We start from the raw sequence: 19,075 nt of genomic DNA, 5'->3' as shown, positions 1-19,075 counted from the left end.
AGATATGAAGAAGATAGGGTAAAAACATCATAACTTCCTTTTAGTTTCGCTTAAAAATCACTAAGGTGGTTCGGCCTTGTATTTTGCACAATTTTTTCCGACTAAATGCTTTTAACGAAATGGAAAATGCAACGACAGCATTCGCTTCGCTTCGGCATAAGTTACACACCATATTACAAACTATAATAGCCTATCAGTTTACAGGTGCACTGTCTGAAATATTAACAGAGTATTATTGTATGTATGCACTGTATCCTCTAGGTGGCGCCAAATAGCCAGAGATTTTGCTCTGACTCAAAGGCTGCTGGGAAATTATTATCAAGGAAGCATGAGCTGCTAAACAACACGAGAGCACCAAGGTAAGTTATTCTTAGCGGGAGGCATTCAACGTAGAAATACTGCTAAATGTGTTTGATATAATGTCTATTCAGTTGCATAGCCTTGTATATTCTAATATTTAGTAAAACGTTTGATAGCCAGTCTTCCTCCATCTTTGTTTTCAAGATGTCAGCATGTGTCTTTCTGTCCAGGCACAAGTAAAGTTAACCGCTACACAGATGTGTTTTAGCTAGTTTAGGAGGCTAGCTTCAGCTAATAAAGGAAAATAACGTCTAATATACTGTATTTTGCTGGTTGGATTATGGCTTTCTGACTCTGTCCACATTTCAAAGGGTTGCAGATGAGATAGCTGAGAAATTCACCGAGCTGCAAGCATCTGTCATCATGGTAAGGCAACTGAGAAGTGATGTCCCAACTCTAATTGTTCACAAAACTTTCTTTACTTTAGCGAATGAGCATGGTGATTGCTAACTGAACATTAAAGCTGCACTATGCAAGATTTTAATGTAAAAATAAACCTTTATATCACAAAGTTGGGCTGTAGTATATAAGAGCGTCCCATCCCCACTAATTGAGAAGCTATAGATTTGTCCTATTTGCCCACATTAAATTCTAATGTTGGCAGTGGACACAGGAAGTGACGGATCACAGCTTTAGAGTGAAATCCATGCAGCAACCAACGTTAGATCTTTTCCTGTCTCGTCCCTTTGGTATCCTTTAGTATAAAGTGATTACAGACCGGTTGGGTTGGCTAACCCTTTAAAACCATCAGAAATACACCAAATAAAGATTAAGTGAGTCAGTGAATTCATTAAATAACTGGACACTAAGCTTAACAAGTCTTGCACTGATTTGAACCCTCTCCTTGGCAGGAGGAGAGTGGCAGTGTGACTTCCTGGTTTGCGGACCCGGTGTACGGGCGTTACTGGCAGCACTACCAGCAGGCCATGGCCTGGCACCAGAGACACCGGCATGCCTACCGAAAAGCCCTGGAGGCAGCCTTCGGCCCTGGCTACTATCACCACCACCACCAGTATCCCAGCAGCTCCCAGCGCTACGCCGACTGGCACGCCGCAGAGAATCGAGGCAGGGCGGCGAGGAGGGTCCCGGCCAAGGAGGAGGACGGGGAGTACGGGGACGAGGAGAGCGGCTCGGACAGCGAGATCGAGTGTGACGTCAGCAACATGGAGATCACAGAGGAGCTGCGGCAGTACTTCGCCCAGACGGAGAAGCACAGAGAAGAGCTGAGTAAGACGGCAGCGGGACGGGGCGGGTGGCGGCTTGAGAGATTGTCCTGTAACCAGTAAAATCCCAGTGAAGGCCCGTTCACATCTAGAACGATAACGATAAAAAGATTTAAATCGTTCTCAGTAAATAGACTGTCTGTGTACTACAAGTTCAATCTCTGGGCGATTTGTTTTTCGATGCAGAGACGATAAAACATTTTCAACCAATGTTTTTCTCCCTGTGTGATAGGTGAACATCAGGGCAAAATGTGGAAAAGCGGACATTTACCGTTGATGTTTTAGATAGATGAATAATTTTAATCCATTGTAGCTGCTGGAAATATCTCAATGTGTTTTCTTATCTTTATCTTTATCTTTTAACACTCCCTCCTCTCCCCTGTTCCTCTTCTACTCTATCTTCCTTGCTACTTTTCAACTGTCTAAATGAAGGTAAAACAATACAAAAGGTGAGTGGACAGCCTACTATATCTATTTTACTATCATATTAAGCCCTGTCCTCCTCCTCCTCCTCCTGCAGAGAAGCAGCAGCAGCTGGAGGCGGAGCAGGAGAGCCACGTGCCGGCCGACCGCGACCTGCACCGGGTGTCCTGGCGGAGCAGCATGGCGCCCCCCTCCGAGCGGCCCGGCGAGAGACGCGGGGCCGAGATGAAGAAGCTGTACGGCGAGGACGCGGCCAAGATCCAGGCCATGGAGGCGGCCATGCAGCTGACTTTTGACCGGAACTGTGACCGCAAGCAGCCAAAGTACTGGCCCGTTATCCCGCTAAAACTCTAACGCCTGGTGGGAAAGGCTAAAACCTGTTTTGATGCGGAGGATATCCCCGCTGTGAGCTGTTGTTCAGACACCAGACATGGCGTGTAATGGATTTCCGCCGTCAACTCTGCTGATCTGGAACTAATGGTTTGGGTTAGCTGAGGTTTAGAGAAGTCATTTGAGCACTTATGATAATTTGTTGAGCTTCTACTTTATCATTTAAGTGTAACTTAGATACCCTCGGTGTCACCGGCCGCTCCAAATGAAGACTTATTTTTAGATAATATAATCTTGGACCTTATGTGGGTTACTCTCGCACATAAATAGTTTTAACTCGTGGCTTTCAAGCAGCAACACGGAGTACTGGCCTTTATCCCACAGATAGCGCTGTTTGTTCCTCATGACTCATCTCTCCATTACGTTTGAATCCTTAGTCGCTTTTTAAATTCAGGACAAAAATGCAGCGTGCAAGCAGAAAAGAAGTGAAATTTGTGTCAATTGAGGGTCAGAAGTACAGTAGAAATGCCCCGGCAGGTGATGTAAATGGATTCAAGCAACATGCGCCTGTGTGCTTCCTCCTAATCTGTTTTGGTTTACCCTCCAGGTTGATGATGTTTCATGCTGCGGTGGCTCCTCTTATGCCTGTCAACTTAGTTTAACCGCAGGACCAGTGTTTTTTTTTGTTTTTTTCTCTGTTCAAATTTAGAAGCGTTCCTGTTCGGCTGCTACTGAAATTCCACTTTTCAACACACATGAAGAATGAGCTGCTGTTGTTGTTGTTGTTGTTGTTGTTGTTGTTTGTCAGCGCTGCACCTTTCTGATTCAGACATTTCATCGGTTTCAAAGCCGCCCATGCAGCTTCTCAGGAGGGATGTTGACTGTTGTGTTTTATCTTCTCTTCAGCAGGGTCTTTGCACCTCGCTGTACTTCTTGGTGTTCTTCATTTTCTTTTTTAAACTGAGCAGTTGGTATTTTTATATAAATGCTGTTGATATGGTTTCTAATAAAGTTTTCTATAACTGGTTGAAACCTGCTGTATCGGTGGTGTTTTCTAAGTTACCTCTGTCTAATCTGAGCCTGGCTCTATAGAAGTATTAATATTTTTCAGCTTTTGAGCAACATGCACTCTTAAAAACAAGGTGTTGTTTTAAGCATATCCGTACACCTTATTTGAGACAACACACATTTGACTTTTCCAGTTACCAGATTCTCCAATTAACTAAATATCACGCTAAAATCGGTTTACAGACCATATCATGGCCTTGAACTAAAGCAGGGCTCCAGTTAATTAAGTCTCACATGGCTGTCAGACTTATTCTGCTTTAAAGGATAAATCCAGCCTCAGATCCTCTCACACTGTTAGATATCAATTTATAGCGTTCAGTGCATTCCAGTTATTTTGTGATGAAGTGTTGTAATTTACTTTTTTGGTGAACCCACTTTCCCTCAACCTGCCTCGTCTACTTCTACTTCAGGTAGTGATTTCTGACATTTCCCAGAATGCTGGGTTACACTGTATGTAATATGTAAAACACAACCTGTCTTGATGCTGCATTTCATTCTGGTCTCTCTCCTGCTCCTGTGGGTGGAGAAATTGGTCTCTCTGCCTCCTCTACGATGGATTTCTCCCTGTATGATTGTTGAACGTCTCTTGGTGCAAAATGGCGGCTCCAGAAAGAAGCCCTCGCTCTTTGATTCTGAGGAACTGACACCAAAACCTGACGTTTACCGCTGATTTTTTAGATCGCCGACACATTTTCTGCTATCAAACTCCATTGTAGCTGCTGGAAATATTTCAACAAGACACCACATCATCCTCATTTTATCCACAGGCCAATAGCTGTTTCTTAACAGTGTTCAAAGTGTTTCCTTTGATGTAAATACACCAAAACAACCAGTGTTGCACATTATAGTGCTTCATTATAAGCATGCACAGGCCCATATAAGGAAGAACAAGCACACAGACAGCCAGATATTTGAGTGCAACATCTACATGTGACATTTGTGGAAGGAGCGCACTGCAGCCATACAGGGGCAGAAGATGGCACACTGCACTGGGTCAAAGTCACACACACACACACACACACACACACACCCTCCCAGCCCTGCAGGCATGCTAAAAGATTTCTCCAAATGAAAGGGTTTATCTTCTGATTTAAACAAAAGAGATGAGTTCTCATACTGGAGTAATGCTTCCCCAGTATTGAGTTTATTAACTTCACTCCAGCGTTTCGACCCCATTGGGTCTTGGTCAGGACACATTATCCTCCATCCTCTAGTTTGTATCCTCTACTTTTCATTCACAGTCACACTATCTGTCATATCGGTTTTGGATCTGTAAGCCTCAGTGTGACAGATGCCTTTGGCTTGTTATGCAGAGGAAGTATCCTCACAAAAAAACACTGTAATATTCCTTTAGGGACCTTTAGTGTGTCTGGTACTCAATAGTGAGTTTACAGTGACCCTGATCTTACTCTGTGATAGTTTGGATTTCCTATGGTATCACTATATTATAGCGTTACTAGTTATTTTTCGCAAGGGAAACTAAAATGTGCAAATCATAAGTTACTCTGTGTGCACATGAGTATGTGTGTGTGGGCATGTGCATGTGTTTTGATTGATCAACTTTTTTATTATTATTGAACAATTTGCAAATTACAGGCAATGCCAACTTAACAGTAAAGAACATTGCTTAAATTAAGATCTAAAGAATTACATTACAATTAGAGAAGAAGCATAGAAGACAGTATAAGATTAAAAAAAAAAATGAATAAATAAATGTAAGAAACAAAGAAAACAAAAATATATTAAAAGTAAATAATAAAAAAGAAAGAAAAAACTAACACTGCTCCTTGGATTGGTAATCAGGGTCTCGAAATGAAACATTAGTGTTTTAACACTTATTTTCAATAAGCCTTAGAAAAGCAATGAAATATTCTACTTCCAGTAACAACACAAAACACTTGGAGTGTGTTGATTGATAAAGTCTGCCAAGGATCTAACCCCGGCCGTGACGTCACGCCCCCCATCTGCTCCCCCTATTCCAAAACGGGACGTCCAGTTGTTTGCACGCTGGACCCCCTCCATCCAAGAAACCCGTAGCCAGTTGGGAGTGTTGTGACAGTGTCTCAGTGCCAATTTCCACACAGGGGCTTAAAAATGGGTAGGTGAACTATTTTACACACTTTTGCTTTGCTTTTGTTTTGTTTTTTTTCCGTGCGGGAAAAACCCGGGCAAGAAATTGGGTCACGTTTATATTTGCCTGTCCGTGTGTTTGCTGCAGGAATAGTTGTTTGTGCTTTGTTCAGTGTGATGTATGAGTGCACCCGCGTCTTCTTCGGTGGTAGTTTACTCTAACGTGCGTGTCGGCTAATCAGTTTAAAGGCTCAAAGCACGCGGGCAGCCCCTGCAGCCTGTTGAGTTTCACAGTTTCACTCTTTAGATTCCTCTCGTCCTTTTGTCAGCAGCAGTTTTCCTTCCGTGAGACAAACAGGATTTTTTATGATTCAGTTCTGGATTTATTTATCATCATCATCCCCTCATGGCGCACTTTTTCATCCACATGTGCGTGCGCGCGCGCGCTCGTGCACGAATATCTGTAGTTATATGCGCGTATGTGTGCATGAGTATCTCTGTATGTTTGGTGTTTTTATATTGACTGATGCCAAACTGTGCCAGCAGCAGAATAATCCATTTGTTTCTGTGTATGGGAAAGGAAAGTGTGTCCAGCTGTGTGTTAGTGCATGTGTGCCTTCTTTGTGTGTGTGTGTGTGTGTGTGTGTGTGTGTGTGTGTGTGTGTGTGTCTGTCTGTCTGTCTGTGTGTGTGTGTGTGTAAGAGTGAGGGCATGATTACTTAACCAGGCACTGTTTTCTCTTCATGAATCAACCCCACTGTGCCTATGGACATGTGTAGCTTATTGTGTGTGTGTGTGTGTGTGTGTGTGTGTGTGTGTGAGCATGACATGGTTGCATGACACTGGACACGACACTCTAACAAACTTACAGTCCTTCTCTTCTGTCACTCACACACACACACACACACACACACACACACTTGAACTTTTTCCTAATTTTCCTAATCCTAAAGAGCAACTTAACCAAAACAGACTGTAAAGTTGTTATTCTGCGGACAGTTTGCTACCATTTCCCAAGCTTTTATTGTGTTCGTTATGTGAAATTTACCCTAATTTTCTAAATATCAAGGGAAATGCGGTCCTATAATGTCACCATGATGGTTCCAAAAATTTTTCATGGTGAGTCATTCGGGATATTCCAGGAAAACGTCTTGTGTTGCGGAGTGACTGCGGCCCAGAGGTCGATTTGGGTGGAATTTTCCTTTAAGCGTTTGCAGAGCGATTGCCTGACCGATTTGTAGAACAGCGGGAAACTTCAGCTCATCCTCCCAGCGTCAACTCCTCATGTGAGAGTTGATGCTGATTGGATTAACAGGGAGTGATCTGCCGCCTTAACTGTGGATTATACAGACTGGGACAAGCTTCAGACACGGAAGACAATTGCTGTTGTGTATGGGACTGCGTGCATGTTGTGAGATTTGAAGGGTTTCATTCCAAAACTAGATCTATTCACTTTGGGGGGAAAAAGTTTTCTATCTGAAATTTCATCAGTCAGTATTTCAAACACACGGACGATTAAATCCTCAAAACTCAAACATGAATATTTATGGAAAGAAAGATCTTAAAACGGCTGACCAAAGAAAACAAACTAAGTGATTGCACCTTTAGTTTTCTTTTTGTTTGGGACAGTGTAATTGCAGCTCAGTCTGGCCAAAATCTTGTAGTGTGCATGAAAGTCCTGGCAGAACCTCAGCAGAGTCTCTCTCTCTCTCTCTCTCTCTCTCTCTCTCTCTCTCTCTCTCTCTCTCTCTCTCTCTCTCTCTCTCAGGAGACTGACCTGAAATCAGTAGCATCCAGCGTTCTCTCATTAGGCCACAGAGGTTTTTCTTACCATTTTGTCTCCTGTATGTCTGCCATTTCTATCTCCATCCATGTCTTTGCTTTTGCCTCTTTCTCTGCCCCTCCTCCTCCAAGTCTCTCTCTCTCTCTCTCTCTCCCTCTCTCTCTCTCTCTCTCTCTCTCTCTCTCACTGGAGACTGACCTGAAATCAGTAGCATCCAGCTTTCTCTCATTAGGCCGCAGAGGTTTTTCTTACCATTTTGTCTCCTGTATGTCTGCCATTTCTATCTCCATCCATGTCTTTGCTTTTGCCTCTTTCTCTGCCCCTCCTCCTCCAAGTCTCTCTCTCTCTCTCTCTCTCCCTCTCTCTCTCTCTCTCTCTCTCTCTCTCTCACTGGAGACTGACCTGAAATCAGTAGCATCCAGCTTTCTCTCATTAGGCCGCAGAGGTTTTTCTTACCATTTTGTCTCCTGTATGTCTGCCATTTCTATCTCCATCCATGTCTTTGCTTTTTGCCTCTTCCTCTGCCCCTCCTCCTCCAGGTCTCTCTCTCTCTCTCTCTCTCTCTCTCTCTCTCCCTCTCTCTCTCTCTCTCTCTCCCATTCATAACATCTGTTTTCAATAAGGCAGCAGGACTGTTTATTGCCTGCAGGCCGGTGAGAAGTTGAGAACAGACAGGATGTAGCCAAGTGACATGATTTACTGCGAGGAGGAGGAGGAGGAGGGGGGGGGGGGGTCTTTTCTCCGGGACGCCATCGTAAACTCCTCTTATTTCAACTCCCCTCGCCGCCCGTTTATTCCCCCGGAGTGCTCCTTTCGCCTCATCATCGCCACCATCATCATCCCATCTTTCATCTGCGCATCGCATCTGCTCCTCTCATCATCATCTCCCCGCTCCTTGTCTTCATCATTATTCTTTTCCTCTCTTCTCTCTCCTCCCCCTCTTGTGGATTTGCTTTAGCCCTCTTCGCAGCTCCTCTTCTTCCCTCCTCGCCTGCATGTGAAACCCCATATCCTCTTGTATCCTCTCCTGCGGATTCGCTGTGCTGATTTGCAGACTGGATGCTGTCTGTGTAACATGAAGCAGACAGACTTCAAGGGCTGCAGATTTTAAGAGAGAGTGTTTTACTGTGAAAGAATAAATGATCAGAGACGGAGGGTCGCCCGGCTCTCAGCGGCAAAACAGGAGAAAGTGGAACGGCCCACTGACCTAATTACAGTAACAGTATACCAACACTTTAATAAAAATACTGGAATAATAACAAGCTGGGGTTAGTTAAACACAAGCCATAAAACTACATTTTAACCTATATATTTCCAGTTTATGTATTAATACATATGAATTATGTATGAAACTGCTGATAGCTGATATTTTGTGCCGATATTCAATATCTTTAAACCATTTTCATGCCAAAAACGCATAAGGATTCAGTGTTTCCCACAAGTATTTTATCCTTGTTGGTGGAAAAGTCTCTGAAATGGCATTTAGACCATCATGTAGCACTAAAACTCTCCATTGAAACCCAGACTAATTACTTACTTCCAATTAATGAAGAATTATTGAACAGTTAAATAAATAAAATGAGGTCAACGAGGAACCTCCATCATATTGTAGGTGGACAACATGACTGATATTCAATGTTTAATAAAAAGTGGCCCAATATATTGGCAAAACAATATATAGGTGTAACCCTAATATAAATATACAGTACATGCATGTGTAAATACATATGTAATAGATATATACATAATATATGATAATAGCACACTAGATGAGCGTGTTACCCCCCTGTCACACACACATGCAAATTATGCATTTATACATGTAGACAGGCAGTTTTCTTAGACATTGAAGAGGCAGAAATGGGCTCTTGATCAAAAACCGATCAAAGCCTCAGAAAACAGTCAAACTCCAACAACGACTACAGCAAATTTTCCCAGGTTAATAAGTGTTCATTTTTCAGTGGCAGTTATTTGGAGATGAAAAGTGTTGATAGGAGCGTTGATAGGAAACAACTGAGAAGGCTCTGGGACGAGGGGTTAAAAATGAATCTAAAAGTGTTAAATTAACTAATGGGTGTGGATTTATATAAACACTGGTGTATGTATGTTGATTTTTACAAATGAAAACTGACGATTTTGGAATCAGCAGTGGCTCGGCCTGCAGTTTACAGTGATTCTGACGAATGCCGACTACCTGTAAAGGTCATAAATGACGGAGGTAAACTGTGCTAAATTTGTGCAGGCCGTTAGTCACTGAATCAGGATGCAGATACGGAAAGAAGCAGGTGATTCACCCATCTACAGCTACATGTCTGTCCCCGCTGGTCAGGTTAATAGAGATGTTTTTATCCCTAAGTGATTTAGAGAACGTCATCCATGCTTTTGTATCTTCTTACTTAGAATAACTCTGTATTCCTGCCTCGGTCAAATGTCTCTCTCTCGTCTCTGTCTCTGAAAAGACAAGATCACATCACTGCGATTTTAGCATCTTTAGCTAAAAGTTCTCGGTTTCCTATTTGGCATTTCCAAAATGTAGATTAAAAACAAAAGAGGCGATCGGTTCTTCACCATCTGCGCTCCTACTTTGGCTCGACCTGCCTGAGAAGCCCAGGCTGCTAAATCAGTTAAAGTCACTTCATAAAACCTAATTTTATTACTTGTATTTGATCTCACATTTATGATTCTGCCTTGTTTATTGATTTTGCTGTTGATTTTATGTTTTTCTTTAGCCTTTGTAAAGTGCTTTGTGCTTTGAAAAGTGCTATATAAATAAAGATTATTATTATTGTTATGACTGGTACTAAGGAATAGTAAAATGTTAGTGCTTTCTCTATACCTGTTCTTTAACACAAGAGTGCTGTATATTTGTACTGTGCTGAGAATTATCAGAACAGCTGATGCCATTGAGTAACCTGGTCTTGATTAAGGCCTTTGAGAGACAAAAAATTAATTCCTTCAACATGCCTGTATTCCTTCTACACACCAACCCCCTCCTTTCCACCACAAAACCAAATAATGTATTTTATCTCGGCTGTGGCTCCAGCCCCCTTGTCTCCTGCCTGCTTGCTCGCAGAGCATTTTAAGCTCAAACCCGACGGCGACTCTGATGTGTCGGAATCAGCCGTCGAGAGAGGAGACCTGTTGCCATGGCGACGCGGCGATGCGCGGAGCTCAAGGCGTCATCTCGTTCCCCGTCGCGTGTGAACAGTCATGCATCTGATCACACAGCCCACACGGGCAAAAAATAGGCATCGAACATACAAACCTGCAACCGGCAGGGGAACGCCATTCTCCCTCGCCTGTCCTTTCCCCTGCCTCTGCAGTGAGGAGGATGATGATGATGATGGTGATGATGATGATAAAGATGATGATGAGCCCACCCTGCTTCGCCTTTTTTTTTTTTATCTCCACACAATGAGTCATGGTGTGCTGCCTAGATGAGACACACAGCTCTCATCCCACATTGCTGCATGGGTGTGCTGCGGTTCAGTACAGTAGGTCACAGGTGCAGCTCCTGCGTCACATGACTGACCGAGGTCATGTGATGCAGGCAGTCCAGGAAGGGGGGGTAGAAGGGTGTGTGTGTGTGTGTGTGTGGGGAGTGTGTGCGGTTGCAGTCGTCGGGATGCGATGACGACGACAACGTAACATCATGTGGAGCAGCGGGGCAGATCGCGGCCCGTATCTGGGCCAGCGGGATTAGTGGCTCGTCGGATAAATTGCTGGGTGGAAGGGGAGGGGTGTGTGTTTGTGTGTGTGTGTGTGTGTGTGTATGGAGGTGTGTGTGTGTGTGTGTGTGTGTGTGTAAAGAGGTAGGCCAGGGCGAGGTTAAGCCATCCGTACAGACAGGAGTCAGATATGGTAAATAAGGCGAGATCTCAGAGATGCACTCACACTTTGATTTGATCTCTTCACCTACTTCCAGTGGAGGGGGCGGGGTGCAGTCAGGCGAAATGATTCAGTGTGTGTGTGCGTGTGTGTGTGTGTGTGTGCGTGTTACAGAGAGACGGATGGAGATAGAGATGGAGATGAAAGAGCGAGCGACAAAGGGCAGAGACTATCCTTCTTTGTCTGGTGAAATGTTCTCAGAAACCATTACGCATTAAAACGAAACTCTTGCAATAGCATGCAAATTTTGGAAACAGGCCTTGCAGATGATGTCGAGGCATGACGGGATTAGTTTGCATGAGTTTGCATACAAGTTGTCCATGTGTCTGTGTTCTGTCCGACCTGTGGGGTTAGTTGGAGTGGAAAGAGAGTGTGTGTGTGTGTGTGTGTGTGTCCAAACCCATCTCACACCTCTCCTTTAAGCTGATAAACAAATCCCATTCAGTGTCGGTTTCGAGATCATCGCTAGAAAGCCATGACTTTAAAAGCGTTGAAAGTGTTTGTAGGTATGGTCTGATATCTTTAGATTGTGTGTGTATGTGTGTGTGTGTGTGTGTGTGTGTGTGTGTGTGTGTGTGTGTGTGTGTGTGTGTGTGTGTGTGTGTGTGTGTGGGATTAACGCCGGTCAGCATCCCACGTTCAGTTCGGGGATGAGAGGGAGGCGTCTCCTTGGTGACCGACGGCTGAGGGGCGGGGTGGGGGCGAAACTGGGTCATCACCACTACAGATTAAGGCCCGAATCTAGACACACACACACACACACATATGCTCACAAACGCACACACACACACACACACATTCTTGCACACACATGGTCTGTCGAGAATTTAGAGGAATCTTCACAGGTGATGGAGTCAAGACAGTGCAAGGTGCAGCGCATTGACTCACTTTCTGCCAAGGTTTCCCTTTTAGAGGAAGCCAGAAGCCCATTAAAATGGCAAGGATTAGACTAAAGCGACAGCGGGAGGCTCATAAAGCCGTCCCCGAGACTCTGTGCCTGTGTGTGTGTGTGTGTGTGAGAGAGAGAGAGAGTGTGTGTATCGGTATCTTTGTATGTGTGCGTTCGCTAAGTGATGGCCCGGTTCCAGCATTACTGATAAAACACCTCTATTTGACTAATGGATAAGATAAACCAATAGCCAAACAGCTAGACGAGCAGACAGAAACATTAAGGGTGAGACAGGCAAGCTGTTCGGCCAGATAGATGCTTTTTTTTTTTCTTCTGCTCAAACGCAAAGTGCAGCAAGTAACAGAGAGCAAGAATTCCAAGGCTGTAAGCAGCGTTACATCATTCTCGTTGCTATGCTAGCTAGCGGTTTGCTCTCCTTGCTCTTGAAGAAGAGGATGAAGATACTGTTCTGAAACGGAGGATGTAGCTAGAGTTGACGTTACTCACCAGGACACTGTAATGCCCAGTCTACACCAGAAGCAATTCAGCTGCTTTGTTTTTTAAGTCGTCTGTCTCTTGGGACAGAAACACTCTCGTTTTAATAATGTGAGCTGCTCCGTCTTTTTACGCTTCATACCTGTGTGAACGCACTATTTAAAACCCTTTGCATACACTGTTATACCAGAATTTTTGTGTATTTTCTCTATTAACCAGAGGAAGCTTTTGCAATCTTTGGTATACAGAGCTAACAATTAAAAAAAAAATCACTGAAATAGCGATTCCCTAAATCAAAGAAATATCACTTTTATGGATGGTAGGCTATGCATCTGTATGTGAGAGCACTATTGCAAGAAGTTTGTCTTGTTCCATGGCTCCAATAGGAAACAATGTACAAAAGAGGCAAACTTACCTGTATCAGTGATGAATGCAGTGTGGACAGACACCAACTGAGGTTTTGCTTGTGATGTGCTGCTGATGCGATGGGACCGGTGTAGACCGTGGGTATGAGGCAGTGCTAATTTTTTAATCTGTCTGACACTGATGTAATGTGCGGCACAGCTAAAGTTGCAGCATAGTCAACTTGGAAAGGCACGCTGCGTCCAAAAGGCCAGGTGCATAATTTGGAGAAGATGCACACCTGCTGTGACCAAATAACTGAAAAAAGGTGCAGGTACATGCAAAAAAAGCATCCTACTGTATGTGATGACGGCCTTAGTTCTCCAAGTCCCGTGATTCTCACTCTGGATGCCCTACGATCCCGTATTAGACAGAGACAGACACAACCGGCTCTGTGTTGTGTAGCAGTGGTTTCCCAAGGCATGGGACAGCAGACACTGTAGGTCAGGGTGAGTCCTGACCTACAGTCCTCGGAGATCAGAGCTCAAAGCTTGACAAAAGATGCATAATGGTCTTGAGCAGGGTGTCAGGAAGAGGGTTAAAAGGTCAATGTGGCGAGCCTGGGGTGGGGTGGAGTCGAACGTCAGGACAGAGGAAGACAAGGAGCAGTCTGATGAGACAAAAAGCAATGTCTGAATCTAAACCTCATTAGTCCTTTCTCTCTTTGTCCTCCCCTTCTCTCCCAGTCTTTCCTGTCTCTCTCTACTTTGACCTATCCAATAAAGGCAAAAAATGGCCCAAAACAAAACAGTACACTGATGGGGACGCTGTACTTAAAGGCCAAAATTTAAAATACTGAAAGACCCTAACTCCTACATCAAAAGACCGATTGACGTGAAACTTACGACACAAATCTGTCCGTACAAAATGTTGGCCTAATGCAGGAGCTCAAAGGTCAAAATTTTTAACTCAAACATGTGACCTCAGGTGATATGTCACCACTGGTCCGATTTTGACAAAACTCGGGATGATGCATTTTGGCTCTTTGTTCTGCTTTTCAAAATTTACACTGATTTCCACGGGTGTAATAAGGACACTTTACTATAATTAAAGATCAACATTTCACACTTTGAAAGGCCCTAACTGCTACCCCACTGCTCTGATTTAGATGAAACTTGGAGGGAAGATGCCTCTCGTGACTGATTGGCCCAAGAGGCGACTACATCACTCATAGGGGACGACATGTTTACTCTCTGCTGTAGCACTCCAAGAGAGAAGACTCTGCCTCTGACTCTGCCTTTCAGAGGGCGACACAGAAAGCTTTAGACATTCAGCGACAACAACAAAAAAAATCTGTTGTGTGTTGCAGGGTTGCATGTCGGTCACAGCAGAAAAAATCATTTTACTGATGGCATTTCCGATAAGGTTTCTTCTAGTCCGTCCCTCTGCAAGGATATCTTCTTCTTCGTTTGGTTTCTGGCTCTTGGTGGATTCAAGCTGCTGCGAGGACACAGGAGAAGTTTTCTAGGAACTGATAGCGTCGCTAAAGATCTGAATCAGCGCAGCCTATCAGCAGTGTTGCACATCGCCATGGCAACAGCGGATCCCTTATCACTTTGAATTCAGGCTCCTCTGATGTTCGGGACGTGGCCATCATCATGAGAGTCCCAAATGTTGAACTTGTTGTGTAAAGCTTTGAAACATAAGTGGTTTCAGAGTTTGAAATAAATTTGAAACCAATTACGCCTTTGTTTACAGGGAGTCCAAAACCAGACAACCATGTCTTCTTCTTCTTCTTCTTCTACTTCTTCTGTCCCATTAACTCCACATCTGATGGCCTGAAAGAGCCGCGATGTCCTCATTACTGTGGGACGGCCCCATTTTGGCTCCAGTTTCTCTTCTGTTTCGCTGTAATGAGGGAAGACAGGCATTGGACAGGCACTCGTGTCTCTCCCTTTAATGGACGCCAAGAGTTTGAGGAGGCAGATAAGAAAAGTTGAACTGAAGCTTTGGGCTCTTTCTGAAGCTGCATGATTGGCTAAACTTACGGGACATGATATGAACATTGAACATAAGGCTTCAAAATGTAACCGAAAGTATGCATTTAAAACATTTACTTGCCATTATATGCATGCACACACACAAACAGTGAAGACACACACGCACTAACACACCGTATAAGGTTCACACTACAGGAGTGTGTGCATGGATTTATCTTTCGGTGTTCTGTCTTTGTCTAGTCCAAACCTCGGTTCATTGTTACTGGTTTCTGGATAATACACTCCACACAGGCTTAGTCATATGGCTGTAGAGGATTATATATGGGGGCTATACTGAATCCTCTGTCACCACAGCCCACCCCCCACCCCCCCAACGCGCACACACACACACACACACACACACACACACACACACAGAGAGAGAGAGAGAAGGAGAGAGAGACATCCTTTTTCAGTCAGTATACACTCATTTCCCAACAAATGTATTAAACTGCAGAGTTTGTGCTTTTGTATAATTTATTGGAACTTTATTATGACCCATAACACAATCAATAATAGACACATTTTAAGTGAGTCAAAAGGTTTTGTATATTTTCCACTTAAAATATCAATGACCAGAACTCATTGTGAATTTGTCTGGACAGGAACATCAGCAAGCATTAGCAAGCTGTGCAGTCAACTGCCAAAGAGTCTCATGTGTGCAGGAGAGTCTTTAGTACTTTTGTAATGATTTAGATGGACTTGATGCTGCGTTCAATTCAAAGTTGTAAGTCTGACATTCCCAGTTGGTAAGTCATAATTCCAACCTCTGTGTGTTCCACTAGTCCAGCTTGGAAAAACCAGGAAATGAATATGGATGAGATTTAATTTGCCCAACAGAAAACACTGTTCCCCATGCAACAGATAATGTTACTGGATGTCAGTGAGATTTGGTAGCATAGAATATTGGCAACTAAATGTTTAACCATTTACCATACAGGTGTTTTGATGGGTTTAAGGTCATGCAGCGCTAAGTTAAATGTATTTGAAGGATTTTTAACATGTTAAAAGTAATGCTGTGTTGTGTTTACAGTGTATGCCGCCATGCTAACGTGACGTCAGATAACTGCAGGGTTGAAAAATCAGTTTCCTACTTGGAATTTCAACTTGAAGGGCCATTCTGTTGGGTTTTTCCTAATAGAAACTCTGACTTTCCGACTTTCCGACAAGTCTGAAACGTAGCATTAGTTTGGGGTTAGGGCCAGAATCCAAGCACTGGACATCGTGTGTGTGTCTGTGTGTGTGTGTGTGTGTGTGTGTGTGTCCCTATGACAGGGTGATGGTGGAGAGTGCCAGGGAGCACTGTATCTCATCTTCTGGACAAGTCCTTAATCTGTGTGACCCAGCAGGGGATTATGGGGGTGCTGGGGGAAAAACGGGACTTGAAATTCGCCCTTCAACTCCGATAACTGAGAGTTTAGAGTTTGTGTGATGCTGTTGGTGTGTTATTATGTGTGTGCTTTCTTCCTGCTGATCGTAAAAAAACGAAAGAAGGGCATTACACTTTCGTTCCTCTTTATTCGCTGCTTCCCATTGTGCCGCAGTGGAAACACAAAAACAAAGTACAAACATTTATTTGTACTCAACTGCTAATGTTGAATCAGTGAGTTAGGGTTAGTGTTTTTTGCTCATCTTCTATGTAATTTGTATTTCACATTAAAAGATCAATAAATGGCAAATGAAAAGAGGGTCAGGTGCCACAATAAACGATGTTAAAACAATTATACCGACAAAAATGAACAATTTTGAGCTCACAGTCCCAATCCACAGACTGTCATTGATTGGAAACGATAAAACGTTGCAACACAGCCTGTAGGTTGTGAAAACATTTCCTGAATCAGTTTCTGTGCTTTTTGTTTTTTTGTAGCCTATTATGTCAAACTAAAATAAATTTCTACTACCTCAGCTTCTTAATGTCCTGTTTTTGAGGCTTGATGCACTAACTGGCTGATGTGTATACTCCTTTTGATTTCCCTTTTGATTATGTTTTAGAGCATGACCCTCACTCTAACCCACACATGATTAAAAAAGTAAAGCTAAAAATCCTAAGATCCTATTATAACATGATTAACTTTTTGACTCACCTGCCAAGTACACTAAACTAATAAATGAAACAATATAATTATTTATAACCTGTTTTCAATTACGTTTCATGCATAGAATCAGATGCTGTGTTAAATTAAAACATGCTCACTTACTTAGGCAATGGATCAAGTTTGTAATTAATCATTAAGAGCAACAGAACTCAATAAAACTGATGCATTCAAATGTTAAAATGTGTCGTCTCAATTTCCCAGCCGATGAGATGCACTGATTGATTTAATCTTACATTTGGCGCTTGGTGGGCGTTCATTTCAGCCTCTGGGTAAATACATGTCATATATGTCATGTTAGCCACTACTGGGCTGCTGTGTGGGTGTTTCTGTATAGGATCAAAACATCAGGCGTTGTTACCTCTGTCTGCAGTCTGGAGGGGATTTCCTGGACAGTTGTGTGGGCTGAGCTTTGTCTCGCTCGATTCAGGTCTGCACCAGGGCCACGTGTGTCCGAATTAAAACCTGATTAAAGAGGATTCAGGACAGATGGCGTCCCATTGTTTCAGGATGTTTATTATTAGAAAATGATGTGAATGGGGGAACCAACCCCCTCCTTCCCTCCCTCCTGTTTGCCAGCCACACCCACTTTTAAGCATTTCTTATGAATTCAGGGGTCTCGCCTCATTTGCTTTCTCATTGGACGGCGGGAGTCTACCCTCGGCCAATCAGCATCCTCCAAAAGAGACAAAGGGTTGGCCCGGGCCCCCGCTTCAGTAAAGCTTGACTACTGTCCATACATACAGTAAAGTATGATTATTTAGTCATAAAGAGGCTCTGATTGGTTAAGATCCAATCAAAGTTGAAATAAATTTTTGCCATGATTAGAAACTACTGGGATTTTTAAGGAAAGCTTGTTTCAGAAGCAAGGTAATGTTAAAATAATAGAAGTATAATAAGTGTACTTTTCCAGAATAATAGTAGTAGTAATGGACATACGCTTACACAAACAGTAGGATAGTGATATTAATTATAGACATACACATGCACACACACACACACACTAAAGAATTCATAGTACTCCAGGCTTTCTTCCGTGTGTTTTTTTGCCTACTTTCTGGATTCCAATAGGAATAATAACATGTCAGACTTTGTTTTGACATCCTGGAAGATTATATTTACACTTAATGTGCTTTTAAAGTCATCATACATACCACATTTTCTAGTGTTAATAAGTGTTGATTTTTCAGTGACAGTTATTTGGAGTTGAACAGTGGTTTGTCCTTTAAAAGAGCAGATATGGCTCTGGAGCAGCTATTTAAATCTATGTAAAAGTGTTAAATGAACTCTGATAGGTGTGTGGACTTATACAAACACTGGCATACTGCAGTGTTAATGTTTAGACTCTCTGGGTTAAATTGTCACTTGTTCGATTTCCATAACCACACAGAGAAAAAGTAAAAACCAAGATTGGTCCTTTCCCTCTCTCTCCCTCCATCCATCCCAGACTCTCACTTTTATCCACTGCCCTCCTTCCGCTCACTTACACTCTCTTAGCACAGTAGATCATCTTCTTCTTCTCTTTTTTTATTTTGCTCTCTGCCCCCCTCCTCCTCCTCTCTCTTTCTTCCTCCCTCCCTCTTTCTCTCAAGCCACCAGATGGAGAGGGGGCGGTGTGTGTGTATGTGTGTGTGTGTATGTGTGTATGTGTGTATGTGTGTGGGCCTATTCATGCATGGTGGTGTACTCATGAGTTTGCATATTTACATCTACTGCACATTTTGTCCTTATACAGTAGCCTCTGACTCACTGTGGTTAAAGAAAAAAAAATAATAATAACCTAGTTTCACCTGCAAAACCGAGAGAGAGGAAGACAGACTGATGAAATAAAATGAAATTTAGTATGGATCAGGTGGATAAAGGGAGAGGCTCTATTACCACAATCCAGCATTATCAAGTAGGACATTTAAAACAAAAAAAAAAACACGGTTTCATCCACAGCCAAAGTGGGATTGTAAGTGACGTAGGGGCCAGAGAGCGTTATCTGGCATCGTTTGGGGGGCCGCTAATCTGCATGTGCAAAAAATAAATCCAATCTGACAGCGCCTCTGCATCTTGAAACGGGATTGTTA

General features: G+C 43.1%; 1 protein-coding gene across 1 annotated transcript; it reads left to right on the top strand.

The window, feature by feature from the left end:
* Positions 1–299: 299 nt before the first annotated feature.
* Positions 300–3,331, top strand: gemin8 (gem (nuclear organelle) associated protein 8). The gene is made up of 4 exons (XM_071532347.1): positions 300–359; positions 672–726; positions 1,212–1,587; positions 2,104–3,331. Exons 2-4 carry the CDS (start codon positions 724–726, stop codon positions 2,358–2,360), a joined length of 636 nt encoding a protein of 211 aa, XP_071388448.1. The 5' UTR covers positions 300–359; positions 672–723; the 3' UTR covers positions 2,361–3,331.
* The last annotated feature ends 15,744 nt before the right edge of the window (positions 3,332–19,075 follow it).

Source organism: Centroberyx affinis, unplaced genomic scaffold (genome assembly GCF_046629955.1).
Source record: "Centroberyx affinis isolate AG114_WGS23_722 - 3 ecotype Tasmania unplaced genomic scaffold, CSIRO-AGI_Caff_v1 ptg002185l_1, whole genome shotgun sequence".
NCBI classification, from domain to species: domain Eukaryota; kingdom Metazoa; phylum Chordata; class Actinopteri; order Beryciformes; family Berycidae; genus Centroberyx; species Centroberyx affinis.
The sequence above is the reverse complement of the archived record's forward strand: the minus strand, read 5'-3'. Positions and strand labels throughout refer to the sequence as shown.

Excerpts from the sequence above, each read along its gene's own strand:
- gemin8 (XM_071532347.1), top strand. Across the intron at positions 1,588-2,103 it reads GAAGCACAGAGAAGAGCTGA|AGAAGCAGCAGCAGCTGGAG; the intron begins GTAAGACGGCAG and ends CTCCTCCTGCAG.